Source organism: Coregonus lavaretus, assembly GCF_964263955.1.
Source record: "Coregonus lavaretus genome assembly, chromosome: 10".
Taxonomy (NCBI): domain Eukaryota; kingdom Metazoa; phylum Chordata; class Actinopteri; order Salmoniformes; family Salmonidae; genus Coregonus; species Coregonus lavaretus.
Genome location: NC_139997.1, coordinates 47,276,525 through 47,289,896, shown reverse-complemented (window position 1 = coordinate 47,289,896; position 13,372 = coordinate 47,276,525). Strand labels below are relative to the sequence as shown.

The window sequence follows — 13,372 nt, the reverse complement described above, 5'->3', positions numbered from 1 at the left end:
TCCAGGCTGTGTAAGGGCTATTTTACCAAGAAGGAGAGTGATGGGGTGCTGCATCAGATGACCTGGGCTCCATAATCCCCCGACCTCAACCCAATTGAGCAACGTGAAGGAAAAGCAGCCAACAAGTGCTCAGCATATGTGGGAACTCCTTCAAGACTGTTGGAAAAGCATTCCAGGTGAAGCCGGTTGAGAGAATGCCAAGAGTGTGCAAAGCTGTCATCATGGCAAGGGGTGGCTGTTGGAAGAATCTCAAATATAACATATATTTGTTTAACACTTTTTTGGTTACTACATGATTCCATATGTGTCATTTCATAGTTTTGATGTCTTCACTATTATTCTACAATGTAGAAAATAGTAAAAATTAAGAAAAACCCTTGAATGAGTAGGGGTTCTAAAACTTCTGACCGGTAGAGTGTGTGTGTGTGTGTGTGTATATATACAGTTGAAGTCGGAAGTTTACATACACTTAGGTTGGTGTCATTAAAACTCATTTTTCAACCACTCCACAAATTTCTTGTTAACAAACTATAGTTTTAGCAAGTCGGTTAGGACATCTACTTTGTGAATGACACAAGTAATTTTTCCAACAATTGTTTACAGACAGATTATTTCACTTATAATTCACTGTATCACAATACCAGTGGGTCAGAAGTTTACATACACTAAGTTGACTGTGCCTTTAAACAGCTTGGAAAATTCCAGAAAATGATGTCATGGATTTAAAAGCTCCTGATAGGCTAATTGACATAATTTGAGTCAATTGGAGGTGTACCTGTGGATGCATTTCAAGGCCTACCTTCAAACTCAGTGCCTTTTTGCTTGACATCATGGGAAAATCAAAAGAAATCAGCCAAGACCTCAGAAAACAAATTGCAGACCTCCACAAGTCTGGTTCATCCTTGGGAGCAATTTCCAAATGCCTGAAGGTACCACGTTCATCTGTACAAACAATAGTACGCAAGTATAAACACCATGGGACCACGCAGCCGTCATACCGCTCAGGAAGGAGACGCGTTCTGTCTCCTAGAGATGAACGTACTTTGGTGCGAAAAGTGCAAATCAATCCCAGAACAACAGCAAAGGACCTTGTGAAGATGCTGGAGGAAACAGGTACAAAAGTATCTATATCCACAGTAAAACGAGTCCTATATCGACATAACCTGAAAGGCCGCTCAGCAAGGAAGAAGCCACTGCTCCAAAACCGCCATAACAAAGCCAGACTACGGTTTGCAACTGCATATGGGGACAAAGATTGTGTGTTTTGGAGAAATGTCCTCTGGTCTGATGAAACAAAAATAGAACTGTTTGGTCGCAAACGGGTCTTCCAATTGGACAATGACCCCAAGCATACTTCCAAAGTTGTGGCAAAATGGCTTAAGGACAACAAAGTCAAGGTATTGGAGTGGCCATCACAAAGCCCTGACCTCAATCCTATAGAAAATTTGTGGGCAGAACTGAAAAAGCGTGTGCGAGCATGGAGGCCTACAAACCTGACTCAGTTACACCAGCTCTGTCAGGAGGAATGGGCCAAAATTCACCCAACTTATTGTGGGAAGCTTGTGGAAGGCTACCCGAAACGTTTGACCCAAGTTAAACAATTTAAATGCAATGCTACCAAATACTACTTGAGTGTATGTAAACTTCTGACCCACTGGGAATGTGATGAAATAAATAAAAGCTTAAATAAATCTCTACTATTATTCTGACATTTCACATTCTTAAAATAAAGTGGTGATCCTAACTGACCTAAGACAGGGAATTTTTACTAGGAATTGTGAAAAACGAAGTTTAAATGTATTTGGCTAAGGTGTATGTAAACTTCTGACTTCAACTGTATATATTTATTTATTTTTTATATACGGTCTTGTCTATACATGGACATAATTCTGCTTTTGAAAGTCAAGCAAAACAATCAGAATAGTTGACATTGCACCACAATAATATAACATAAATTATCTCAGAAGCTGTGAAATTACCATATTGTGATACTACCATATTCAGCCACCAGAGGGTAGCACTGATCCACTGCGGTGGAGCGCACTCGGATCTAAAAGCTTCCCTACACATTAAAGCAGTACTAACAAATATTATGGTGTGGATTACTATTTAATATTTATTTACATGTTAGATAAAACACAGCAAAAGAGAGGAAATTCAATTTCACAGTACTGGATGGGTAGATGTCTATAGAAAACTGAAGTACTAGCTGAGAAGAACACAGGAAAGAGGGAGAGAACAAAATTACAGACATTCTCAGACATGAAGTAGCTAAGTGGTGCTATAGTTACTGAAGAAAGGCTTCAGACATGCATTATGACAGGCAGAAGAGAGTGGCCTGACAGACAGGGATGGACAGGGACAGACAGGACAGAGAATAGTAAGTAGAGGGGGGCCGTACACTCACAGTGGCCGGGGAGGCTCGGGTGGTCTGGGCTGCTGGGTGGGGGGCAGAGTTGTCCATGGTGTTGCCCCCAATGAGGTAGGCCCCAGAGCTACTGATGATCTGCCCCCCAGCCAGACTCATGGTGAGCCCCCCGTTCCCCCCTCCGTTGTTAGCCATGCTATGGGATGACACCACCGTGGACACCTGGGAAGAGCTGCCCTGCGTGTCAAAGTAGCTCCCTCCACTGTTCTGGCTGTACAGCTGGGGCTCGGAGTACGAGTATGTTCGTCTAGGCAAAAACAGTGGAGGAAAAAGTTACACATTTCCCCCCCCCAGAGCAATAGGTTCAGGATAATTTCCCTTTCCATAAAGGCATGTTTCAATAGAGTGCTAGAGTGCCTATTGGATGTGAATTAGCGGTGCCATTCTGAGCCTTCGTGGGCATTCAATATTCCTGTGTTATTGAAAGTGGAGTTTCCATAGTTACTCAAATCACCTGAGGAGTGGCTGCGCCAACAGAGATTTCTGTGTTTGTCGTTTTTCACTGCAGTCACTCCATTACCCTGGCCTCTGATATAATGACACCTTTCAGTGCCTTGACACAACTCCCTTTTATGATGGCAGGTATAAATTCAAGTGGACCAGAAACATATTCTCGCTCAACCCTTTATAAAGACATATGCCAGAACTCTGCCCTTACGAAAAAATTGTGGTATGCTGCAAATACTGCGTCCAAAACAACACCATTTTTTTACTGCAGTAATTTTGCAGTGTAACTGCAGTCATTCTGCAATTACTGCATCCAAAATACCACAGTCAACTGAAGTTAATGCACTTTTAGTGCAGTTTCAAAAATGCCATCTTTTTTTATAAGGGTGGACAGATAACAGGGTATGGAGGAAAGTTTGGGGCGCTGGGAGGATTCTTGTTGACAAATCATCTGAACTGTAAGAAATATTCACCGCCCTTTGTCATGTAGAAGACATTACTGTACTCTTTTATGTCTACTTCTGTGGAGGAGGAGACAAGAATGTGGTACTAACACACAGTTAACAGACTCAAATAGTGTGTAAGTGTGTGCTCAGCTCACATGTTCTGCCTGTTAGCCAGGCCGTGCCTCTCCCTGAACCCCTCCCTCGGAGACTGCTGTCTGTCTGTCTGTGACTGTGTGTCTGTCACTATGGGACAGCCACAGCCTGGGCTAGCCAGTGGAGAGTGTACCCTGTCCCCCAAGTCCAGGAGAAGAGTCAGTAGCACTTATCGATACTCCTGGTCATCTCCAGGTGACTGCACACATTCATACAGTACTTCACTGTGCTGGTACTTACTTCCCCTGCGCCCGTGACTATAGCTGTTGCCATTGACTACAGAGAATACGTTAAAGTGACTATGTGTAGTGCCACTGTAGCGGAGTGGTGGCAAAGGTGTGTAAACAACACTAAAAACACTCACATGTTCCCATTGGTATAGACGCCACTGTTCTCCTCCACGTACTGCACCTGTTGTGCTGGGTATACATGCTGAACCTGTTGAACAGTCTGGGCCTGCAACGACACAGCGAAGCGTTAGATAAAAATCTCTCACACACACACACACACACACAGTGTACCTGTTGCTGGACAGGCACCTGAGAGGTCACCTGCTGGGCGGAGCCTGCGGGCTGCACAGGCACGGCGGTATGGACAGTGGAGGCGGAGTCAGCGCCTGCCTCAGGGGTCTGCATGGCGCCTGCAGGAGAGCGAGAGGACACATTGGTCAACTGGATACCACCAGAGCCATTGATGGAAGGGACTATAGAGAACAACAAGCTCTGAACTCTGGCCTGGCACCACTGTGGCAAAACAAACTCCACTGCAACGAACTCCACAAGCAACCTTCTTCTCAATTTGGTTTGCACGCACAGTACCAGAACAATTTAAGATACGGTGTGTCTGGGTCTGGGAGTATAAAATCAATATCACTCAGACATAAATCCTAGATGATTTGACATTTTTATAATAATAATATTATTATTATTATTATTATTATTATTATTATTATTATTATTATTATACGGGTTGACTAATGAACAGTGATTATTCAGATCCTGGCAAGACAGGAAGTAAGCTTCTGTACCAATCATTTATGCACAACATGCAAGGATACAATCACAGTACCATTGAAATGGCAGGTAGCCTAGCGGTTAAAAGTGTTGGGCCAGTAACCAAAAGGTCGCTGGTTCGAGTGCCCGAGCAGACTAGGTGAAAAAAATCTGCCGATGTACCCTTGAGTAAGGCACTTAACCCTAATTTCTCCAGTAAGTCACTCTGGATAAGAGCGAAATGGCTAAAATGGAATAAGAACAGACTCTCAAATGGAGACAGTGCTCAAGCTCCAACAAAGTAGTAGGAACCCCTCACACTGACTGTACCTGTGATATTATGGCTGCTGTACTCAGGCAACTGTGGCCAGCAGTACGGAATGTACTCAGGTCACTGAGGTAGTGTACGAGTCAGTGGTCCGAGCAGCGGGTTCTTGTCTCCGTGTTCATAGCAATAAAACCCAGTTAATATTTAACAGCCCTAATGAGCTGCTTTCTCTGCTCTCACAAATCTGTTTTCTTCACATTTACATGACATTTTAGTCATTTAGCAGACGCTCTTATCCAGAGCGACTTACAGTTAGTGAATGCATAAATTTTCTTACTTTACAACTTCCAACAGTTTTTTATCATTCAGACATCTTTTGATTTATTTATTGCCAAACTCATTTAGGTTAACTTTGTGAAAATCTGGTCATGTCCATCACTGTCAAACCACATATTTTACTTAGTTCTCCCACCTCTGCATTGGAACACATCCATAGATGTCCCAAAATCCAGGGTGTCAGTGATTTAGAATCCAGCTTTATTGGCTAACGACCAAACCTTGAACACACAGAGCTACAGTGAGATGAGGACTTGGGCAGAGGGAGACATTCACAGTGACGCAGCATGTAGGCTAATCATAGAACAGTCCCCTCTCCTCCTCCTCCGTCCTCCATGGTGCCCCCCCTCTCCTCCCTCCTTCTACCCCCCTCTTCTGCTCAACTTAGTTTCCATGACCAAGCCTCTCCTGGTTAATTAACCTGTCTCCTAATAGCTCTGGATCTCTCCAGGGTCTGCCTGGCCTCCTCCACCTTCGCTCTCTCTCTCTCCTACTCCTCCCCCATCTCTTCATCTTCAGTGATATAACGGAGGTTAACAGGTGTTGTGTTAAGATGCATTTCTCCCTTCATAATGTCTGATTGCACAGCACAGAGAGCGAGTGCACAGGGTGGCACTCAGCAGCATTCCCATTTAACTCAAGAGGCTGGATTGAATGGAATAGTATTTTTTCCCATCCTTTATTGCTAAAACACTGAAACAGTTGAGCACTGATGATTCAGACAGGTGGTTCAATGCTGTTCACAGAAAGAACCAGAGACCTGTCAGAACATTCTGCTGCTGTCGTTCTGCCGTCAGTCACGACTTTCAAACTGAAACCTCTCAGTTGAAGGAAGGAACATAGCCTATACTTTTATGGGGCAGCAGGGGTTTAAGTATTCCCCTTTTTTCTGTAATGTATTAGCCATTTGATACAACCCAAGACAGAAACACTTTCAACATTTTGAAGAGCTCCCAGCATCCGGTGAAGATGAAAATCCTGCATGACTTAATTCACTTATCGTTCCATCTCTGATTCGATGATGGCCTTTTAATGTCGCTCAGTTAACTTTCCATATGTTCTGCTGATAGCCTGACATTGTGTAAAAAGCTCCAAAAGCCCAGGTACCTGATCACAAGGCGATGCTAGGAAGACCGCAGACGACAGAAACTAACATGACAGTGACAGTCGGTGCCAGGGAGATGATGCTGACATGGCTAAGTAATCCAGAGGTCCCCTGCAGGTCATGCTCTCTCCTCTAGTCTCTACAGGTTCCATTTTTCTTCTGCTCCCTGCAGCCTGCCAGCTAAAGTACAGGGCCCTGTCGAACCCTACTACACAAAGCCCACCTGCTCCCTGCAGCCTGCCGTAGGAGAGCTAAAGTGCAGGGCCCTGTCGAACCCTACTACACAAAGCCCACCTGCTCCCTGCAGCCTGCCGTAGGAGAGCTAAAGTGCAGGGCCCTGTCGAACCCTACTACACAAAGCCCACCTGCTCCCTGCAGCCTGCCGTAGGAGAGCTAAAGTGCAGGGCCCTGTCGAACCCTACTACACAAAGGCCACCTGCTCCCTGCAGCCTGCCCCTGACGAGACCCCTGATGATTAGGAGACGAGGAGAGGAATGACTTTCTGGAAGTAAACAGGGCACCTGCCGCACTCCCGCAGCCCCCCCATCCCTAGGCTCTTTATTCAGCCTGCTCTCACTCCCCTGTGGTCCACTTAAGCGCTGTGCTCCACTGAGCAACTGCATGTTCTACAAAGCCACGCAGGAACAAAGGCCACTGAGGAGGGCAACACTCGCCTCTCCTTCACCCTCCCTGGCTCCTTCCTCCCCATTTGACTTTGACTGACAGCTGAGGAAATGGGGTGGGGGGCTATTACATCAGAAGATCAGAGTGAGATGTCGTCACATTATCAGCGCCAATAAAGGTGCAACTTGATTGGCATAACCAAATTGAATACAGTATCTTGAAAGTCTCAAATACTGATGCCTCCAATATCCATTTTCAGCATGAGACTGGTAGCAAGTGGATTGTCCTAAACCTAAAATGTATTGATGAATGTCCTGAAACAACATGTTTTAGAGAGGGGTTGTAACACTGTCGAAGAAAGGCAACCCCAAATAAAGAGGCATGTCTGATTTGTATTGATCTCATTTCCTTCACAGCTCCATCATAATAGACCTATGTGGCAATGAGAACGTTTACATGCACATTAATAATCTGGTTTTAAACTGATTATAGTAGTAGACGGAGTATGGCATTAAGCACAGTAAGGTGTTAACATGACTATCTTAAATCAGCGTAAGATCATAATCAAAGTAAGCATAAGCCGATTAAAACACCTGGTTTTCTGAGCAATCTTTCGAATTATTAGGACATGTAAACACCTTAAAATCTGAGTTACAGTGATGTATTTGATCTGCGCATGTGCTAGCACCAGCCGAGTTCAGAACAACTGAACGTTTGCAGAAGTACTTCACATACAAATTTACACCCAAATTCAGAATCAAATAGGCCTCCCAAAAATATTGCTGTGGTAAAATGTTTATTTTGATTGCCGATTTTCTGCATTTATCAAAGTCCCATTAGGTAACCTGATTTCAGATGTGTCCAAGTAAACAGGATAATTATGGAAATTGTTTCTTGCAAAGTGTGTAAATGTTGTTTTAATCAAACTATTATATTAATCTCACTATCCACAATAATCGTATTATTGTGTGCATACAACCATACTCAATGTTAGGTAATAAAAACACTGTCTGAAGCGGCAGCATTAACCAATTTCCTTTACAATTATGGAACAGGACTACACCAGTGATACAGTACACCTTGTCATGTAAAAACACAATGAGATGACAGGCAGAGGTGTGCTTATTTAAACATGTAAAGGTCTCCTGTTCAGTCAACAATGTCTGATCCACATGTAGTGTACACCGGCTGCTGTGCTGTGGGTGCAGATAAGAAAACAAAACCCCCAGTTTATGCTGGTAAGCTATGAAAATGGACGGATGAATAATTGAATTAAATCAGCTGCTCTTTAAGTGATGGGAAACGGAACAGGATCCAGGGAACAGGTGGCATGGTCCTATTTTGCCCTACACCTGACTTCAGGTAAGTGGTAATGTGATCTGATAACTAGCCGTTTCTGACATCCTGTCCTCTGTACACAGACGTGTGTGTGTGTGTTGCCTTAAACATCTGTAGATAGGAGAGGAGTCGGCTGAATATAAATCAAGAGGGGGAGGCACACACGACAGTGGTTGCATGTTCCTAAGAAATAGGCCTAGGCTATAGCCTATAACTTATGGGCCCAACTTTAACAATGTATAACAATAATAGTGTCAAGACAGACCTTCAAATGCTCATGCTTTAGAACTGGAGTCCCCATATCACAGCAATAACTTCTCAAATCAAGCTGTGCAAATAATCATTACGCTAATTCGTTGTAATTCATTCATTTCAATGAATTGTTTTCCAGATGTTGCCTTTGCCAGTCTGTTCCGTTCATTTGGAATCGATGCCTGCAGAGGTTTCTTAACGCATCAGGGGCCACATGACAAATTCAGTGGACTACGACGTAACAGATTTATTGATGTAGCTTGCAATACTATAAAAAGGTAAGATTGAAACTATTTTATTTTGAGACACAACCCAAATAAGCATGCACTGCAGTAATCATAGCTGGAGTCTTTGACAATTTTGAAGGCCTTCCTCTGACACCGCCTGGTATAGAGGTCCTGGATGGCAGGAAGCTTGGCCCCAGTGATGTACTGGGCCGTACGCACTACCCTCTGTAGTGCCTTGCGGTCGGAGGCCGAGCAGTTGCCATACCAGGCGGTGATGCAACCAGTCAGGATGCTCTCGATGGTGCAGCTGTATAACTTTTTGAAGATCTGAGGACCCATGCCAAATCTTTTCAGTCTCCTGAGGGGGAATAGGCTTTGTCGTGCCCTCTTCACGACTGTCTTGGTGTGTTTGGACCATGATAGTTTGTTGGTGATGTGGACACCAAGGAACTTGAAGCGCTCAACCTGTTCCACTACAGCCCCGTCGATGAGAATGGGGGCGTGCTCAGTCCTCTTTTTTTTCTTCTTCCTGTAGTCCACAATCATCTCCTTTGTCCTGATCACGTTGAGAGAGAGGTTGTTATCCTGGCACCACACAGCCAGGTGTGGGACCTCCTCCCTATAGGCTGTCTCATCATTGTCGGTGATCAGGCCTACCACTGTTGTGTTGTCAGCAAACGTAATGATGGTGTTGTAGTCGTGCCTGGCCATGCAGTCATGGGTGAACAGGGAGTACAGGAGGGGACTGAGCACGCACCCCTGAGGGGCCCCCGTGTTGAGGATCAGCGTGGCAAATGTGTTGTTACCTACCCTTACCACCTGGGGGCGGCCCGTCAGGAAGTCCAGGATCCAGTTGCAGATGGAGGTATTTATTCCCAGGGTCCTTAGCTTAGTGATGAGCTTTGAGGGCACTATGGTGTTGAACACTGAGCTGTAGTCAATGAACAGCATTCTCACGTAGGTGTTCCTCTTGTCCAGTTGGGAAAGGGCAGTGTGGAGTGCAATAGAGATTGCATCATCTGTGGATCTGTTGGGGCGGTATGCAAATTGGAGTGGGTCTAGGGTTTCTGGGATAATGGTGTTGATGTGAGCCATGACCAGCCTTTCAAAGCACTTCATGGCTACAGACGTGAGTGCTACGGGTCGGTAGTCATTTAGGCATGTTATCTTAGTGTCCTTGGGCACAGGGACTATGGTGGTCTGCTTGAAACATATTGGTATTACAGACTCAGTCAGGGACATGTTGAAAATTTCAGTGAAGACACTTGCCAGTTGGTTAGCACATGCTCGGAGTACATGTCCTGGTAATCCGTCTGGCCCTGCGGCCTTGTGAATGTTGACCTGCTTAAAAGTCTTACTCACATCGGCTATGGAGAGCGTGATCACAGTCATCCGGAACAGCTGGTGTTCTCATGCATGCTTCAGTGTTGCTTGCTCGAAGCGAGCTTAGAAGTGATTTAGCTCGTCTGGTAGGCTTGTGTCATTGGGCAGCTTGCGGCTGTGCTTCCCTTTGTAGTCTGTAATAGTTTTCAAGCCCTGCCACATCCGACGAGTGTCAGAGCCGGTGTAGTACGATTCAATCTTAGTCCGGTATTGACTCTTTGCCTGTTTGTGGGTTCATCAGAGGGCATAGCGGGATTTATTATAAGCGTCCAGGTTAGAGTCCCGCTCCTTGAAAGCGGCAGCTCTACCCTTTAGCTCAGTGCGGATGTTGCCTGTAATCCATGGCTTCTGGTTGGGGTATGTAAGTACGGTCACTGTGGGGATGACGTCATCGATGCACTTATTGATGAAGCCAGTGACTGATGTGGTGTACTCCTAAATGCTATCTGAAGAATCCCGGAACATATTCCAGTCTGTGCTAGCAAAACAGTCCTGTAGCTTAGCATCTGCGTCATCTGATCACTTTTTTATTAACCGAGTCACTGGTGCTTCCTGCTTTAGTTTTTGCTTATAAGCACAAATTAAAGTCCCCGGCCACTAGGAGCGCTGCCTCTGGATGAGAGTTTTCCTGTTTACTTATGGCCTTATACAGCTCTTTGAGTGCAATCTTAATCCCAGCATCGGTATGTGGTGGTAGATAGACAGCTATGAAAAATATAGATGAAAAGTCTCTTGGTAAATAGTGTGGTCTACAGCTTATCATGAGATACTCTACCTCAAGCGAGCAAAACCTAGAGACTTCCTTAGTATTACATTTTGTGCACCAGCTGTTGTTTACAAATATACACAGACCGCCACCCCTTGTCTTATCGGAGTCAGCCGTTCTATCCTGCCGATGTAGCGTATATCCCGTCAGCTGTATGTTGTCCATGTCGTCGTTCAGCCACGACTCAGTGAAACACAAGATATTACAGTTTTTAATGTCCTGTTGGTAGGATAACCATAATCTTAGGTCATCCAATGTGTTCTCAAATGATTGAACATTGGCTAATAGGATTGATGGAAGAGGCAGTTTACTCGCTCGCCGTCGGATCCTTACAAAGCACCCCCTGACCTATGTCCACCTATGTCTCTTTCTCATGCGAATGACGGGGATTTGGGCCTTGTCGGGTGTCTGTAGGATATCCTCCGCGTCCGGCTCGTTGATGAAAAAATCTTCGTCCAATACGAGGTGAGTAATCGCTGTCCTGATATCCAGAAGCTCTTTTTGGTCATAAGAGACAGTGGCAGAAACAAACGTCTAGAAGGAGTTCCCACATATGCTGAGCACTTGTTGGCTGCTTTTCCTTCACTCTGCGGTCCAACTCATTCCAAACCATCTCATTTAGGTTGAGGTCAGGTGATTGTGGAGGCCAAGGTCATCTGATGCAGCACTCCATCACTCTCCTTGGTCAAATAGCGCTTACACAGCCTGGAGGTGTGTTGGGTCATTGTCCTGTTGAAAAACAAATTATAGTCCCACTAAGAGCACACCAGACGGGATGGCATATCGCTACAGAATGCTGTGGTAACCATGCTGGTTAAGTGTGCCTTGAATTCTAAATAAATCACTGACAGTGTCACCAGCAAAGCACCCCCACACCATAACACCTCCTCCTCCATGCTTCACGGTGGGAACCACACATGCAGAGATCATCCGTTCACCTACTCTGTGTCTCACAAAGACACAGCGGTTGGAACCAAAAATCTCAAATTTGGACAGATTTCCACAGGTATAATGTCCATTGCTTGTGTTTCTTGGCCCAAGCAAGTCTCTTCTTCTTTGTGGTCCTCTGTAGCTCAATTGGTAGAGCATGGCGCTTGTAACGCCAGGGTAGTGGGTTCGATCCCCGGGACCACCCATAGGTAAAAATGTATGCGCACATGACTGTAAATTGCTTTGGATAAAAGCGTCTGCTAAATGGCATTTATTTATTTATTATTGGTGTCCTTTAGTAGTGGTTTCTTTGCAGCAATTCCTACATGAAGGCCTGATTCACACAGTCTCCTCTGAACATGTTGAGATGTGTCTGTTACTTGAACTCTGTGAAGCATTTATTTGGGCTGCAATCTGAGGTGCAGTTAACTCTAATGAACTTATCCTCTGCAGCAGAGGTAACTCTGGGTCTTCCTTTCCTGTGCCGGTCCTCATGAGAGCAAGTTTCATCATAGCGCTTGATGGTTTTTGCGACTGCACTTAAAGAAACTTTCAAAAGTTCTTGACATTTTCCAGACTGACTGACCTTCATGTCTTAAAGTAATGGACTGTCGTTTCCCTTTGCTTATTTGAGCTGTCCTTGCCATGATATGGACTGTACACCACCCTTACCTTGTCACAACACAACTGATTGGCTCAAACATATTAAGGAGGAAAGAAATTCCACAAATTAACTTTTAACAAGGCACACCTGTTCATGAAGCTGGTTGAGAGAATGCCACGAGTGTGCAAAGCTGTCATCAAGGCAAAGGGTGGCTACTTTGAAGAATTTCAAATATAACATATTTGGATTTGTTTAACACTTTGTTTACTACATGATTCCATAGGTGTTATTTCATAGTTCTGATGTCTTCACTATTATTCTACAATGTAGAAAATAGTAAAAATAAAGAAAAACCCTGGAATGAGTAGGTGTGTCCAAACTTTTGACTGGTACTGTAAGTGTTCAGACCCTTTGCTATGAGACTCGAAATTGAGCTCAGGGTGCATCCTGTTTCCATTTATCATCCTTGAGATGTTTCTACAACTTGATTGGAGTCCACCTGTGGTAAATTCAATTGATTAGACATGATTGGTGGAGTGCTGCAGAGATGGTTGTCCTTCTGGAAGGTTCTCCCATCTCCACAGAGGAACTCTGGAGCTCTGTCAGTGACCATCGGGTTCTTGGTCACCTCCCTGACCAAGGCCCTTCTCCCTCGATTGCTCAGTTTGGCTGGGCGGCCAGCTCTAGGAAGTCTTGCTGGTTCAAAATGTATTCCGTTTAAGAACGATGGAGGCCACTGTGTTCTTGGGGACCTTCAACGCTGCAGACATTTTTTGGTTCCCTTCCCCAGATCTGTGCCTCAACACAATCCTGTCTCAGAGCTCTACGGACAATTCCTTCGACCTCATGGCTTTGTTTTTGCTCTGACATGCACTGTCAACAGTGGAACCTTATATAGACAGGTGTGCCTTTCCAAATCATGTCCAATCAATTGAATTTACCACAGGTGGACTCCAATGAAGTTGTAGAAACATCTCAAGGATGATCAATGGAAACAGGATGCACCTGAGCTCAATTTCGAGTCTCATAGCAAAGGGTCTGAATACTTATGTAAATATGGTATTTCTGTTTTC

General features: G+C 44.7%; 1 protein-coding gene across 1 annotated transcript in view; it reads right to left on the bottom strand.

Moving 5' to 3' along the window:
• LOC311136650 (transcription factor RFX3-like) overlaps positions 1-13,372 on the bottom strand; it is a 31,146-nt gene that overhangs the window by 14,750 nt on the left and 3,024 nt on the right. Inside the window, exons 2-4 of the mRNA XM_084170859.1 lie at positions 3,996-4,114; positions 3,839-3,930; positions 2,408-2,675 (exon numbers count right to left, since the gene is read on the bottom strand). Of these exons, the coding sequence (XP_084026985.1) occupies positions 2,408-2,675; positions 3,839-3,930; positions 3,996-4,109 (474 nt within the window). The 5' untranslated portion in view covers positions 4,110-4,114. The remainder of the gene's footprint in view (positions 1-2,407; positions 2,676-3,838; positions 3,931-3,995; positions 4,115-13,372) is intronic.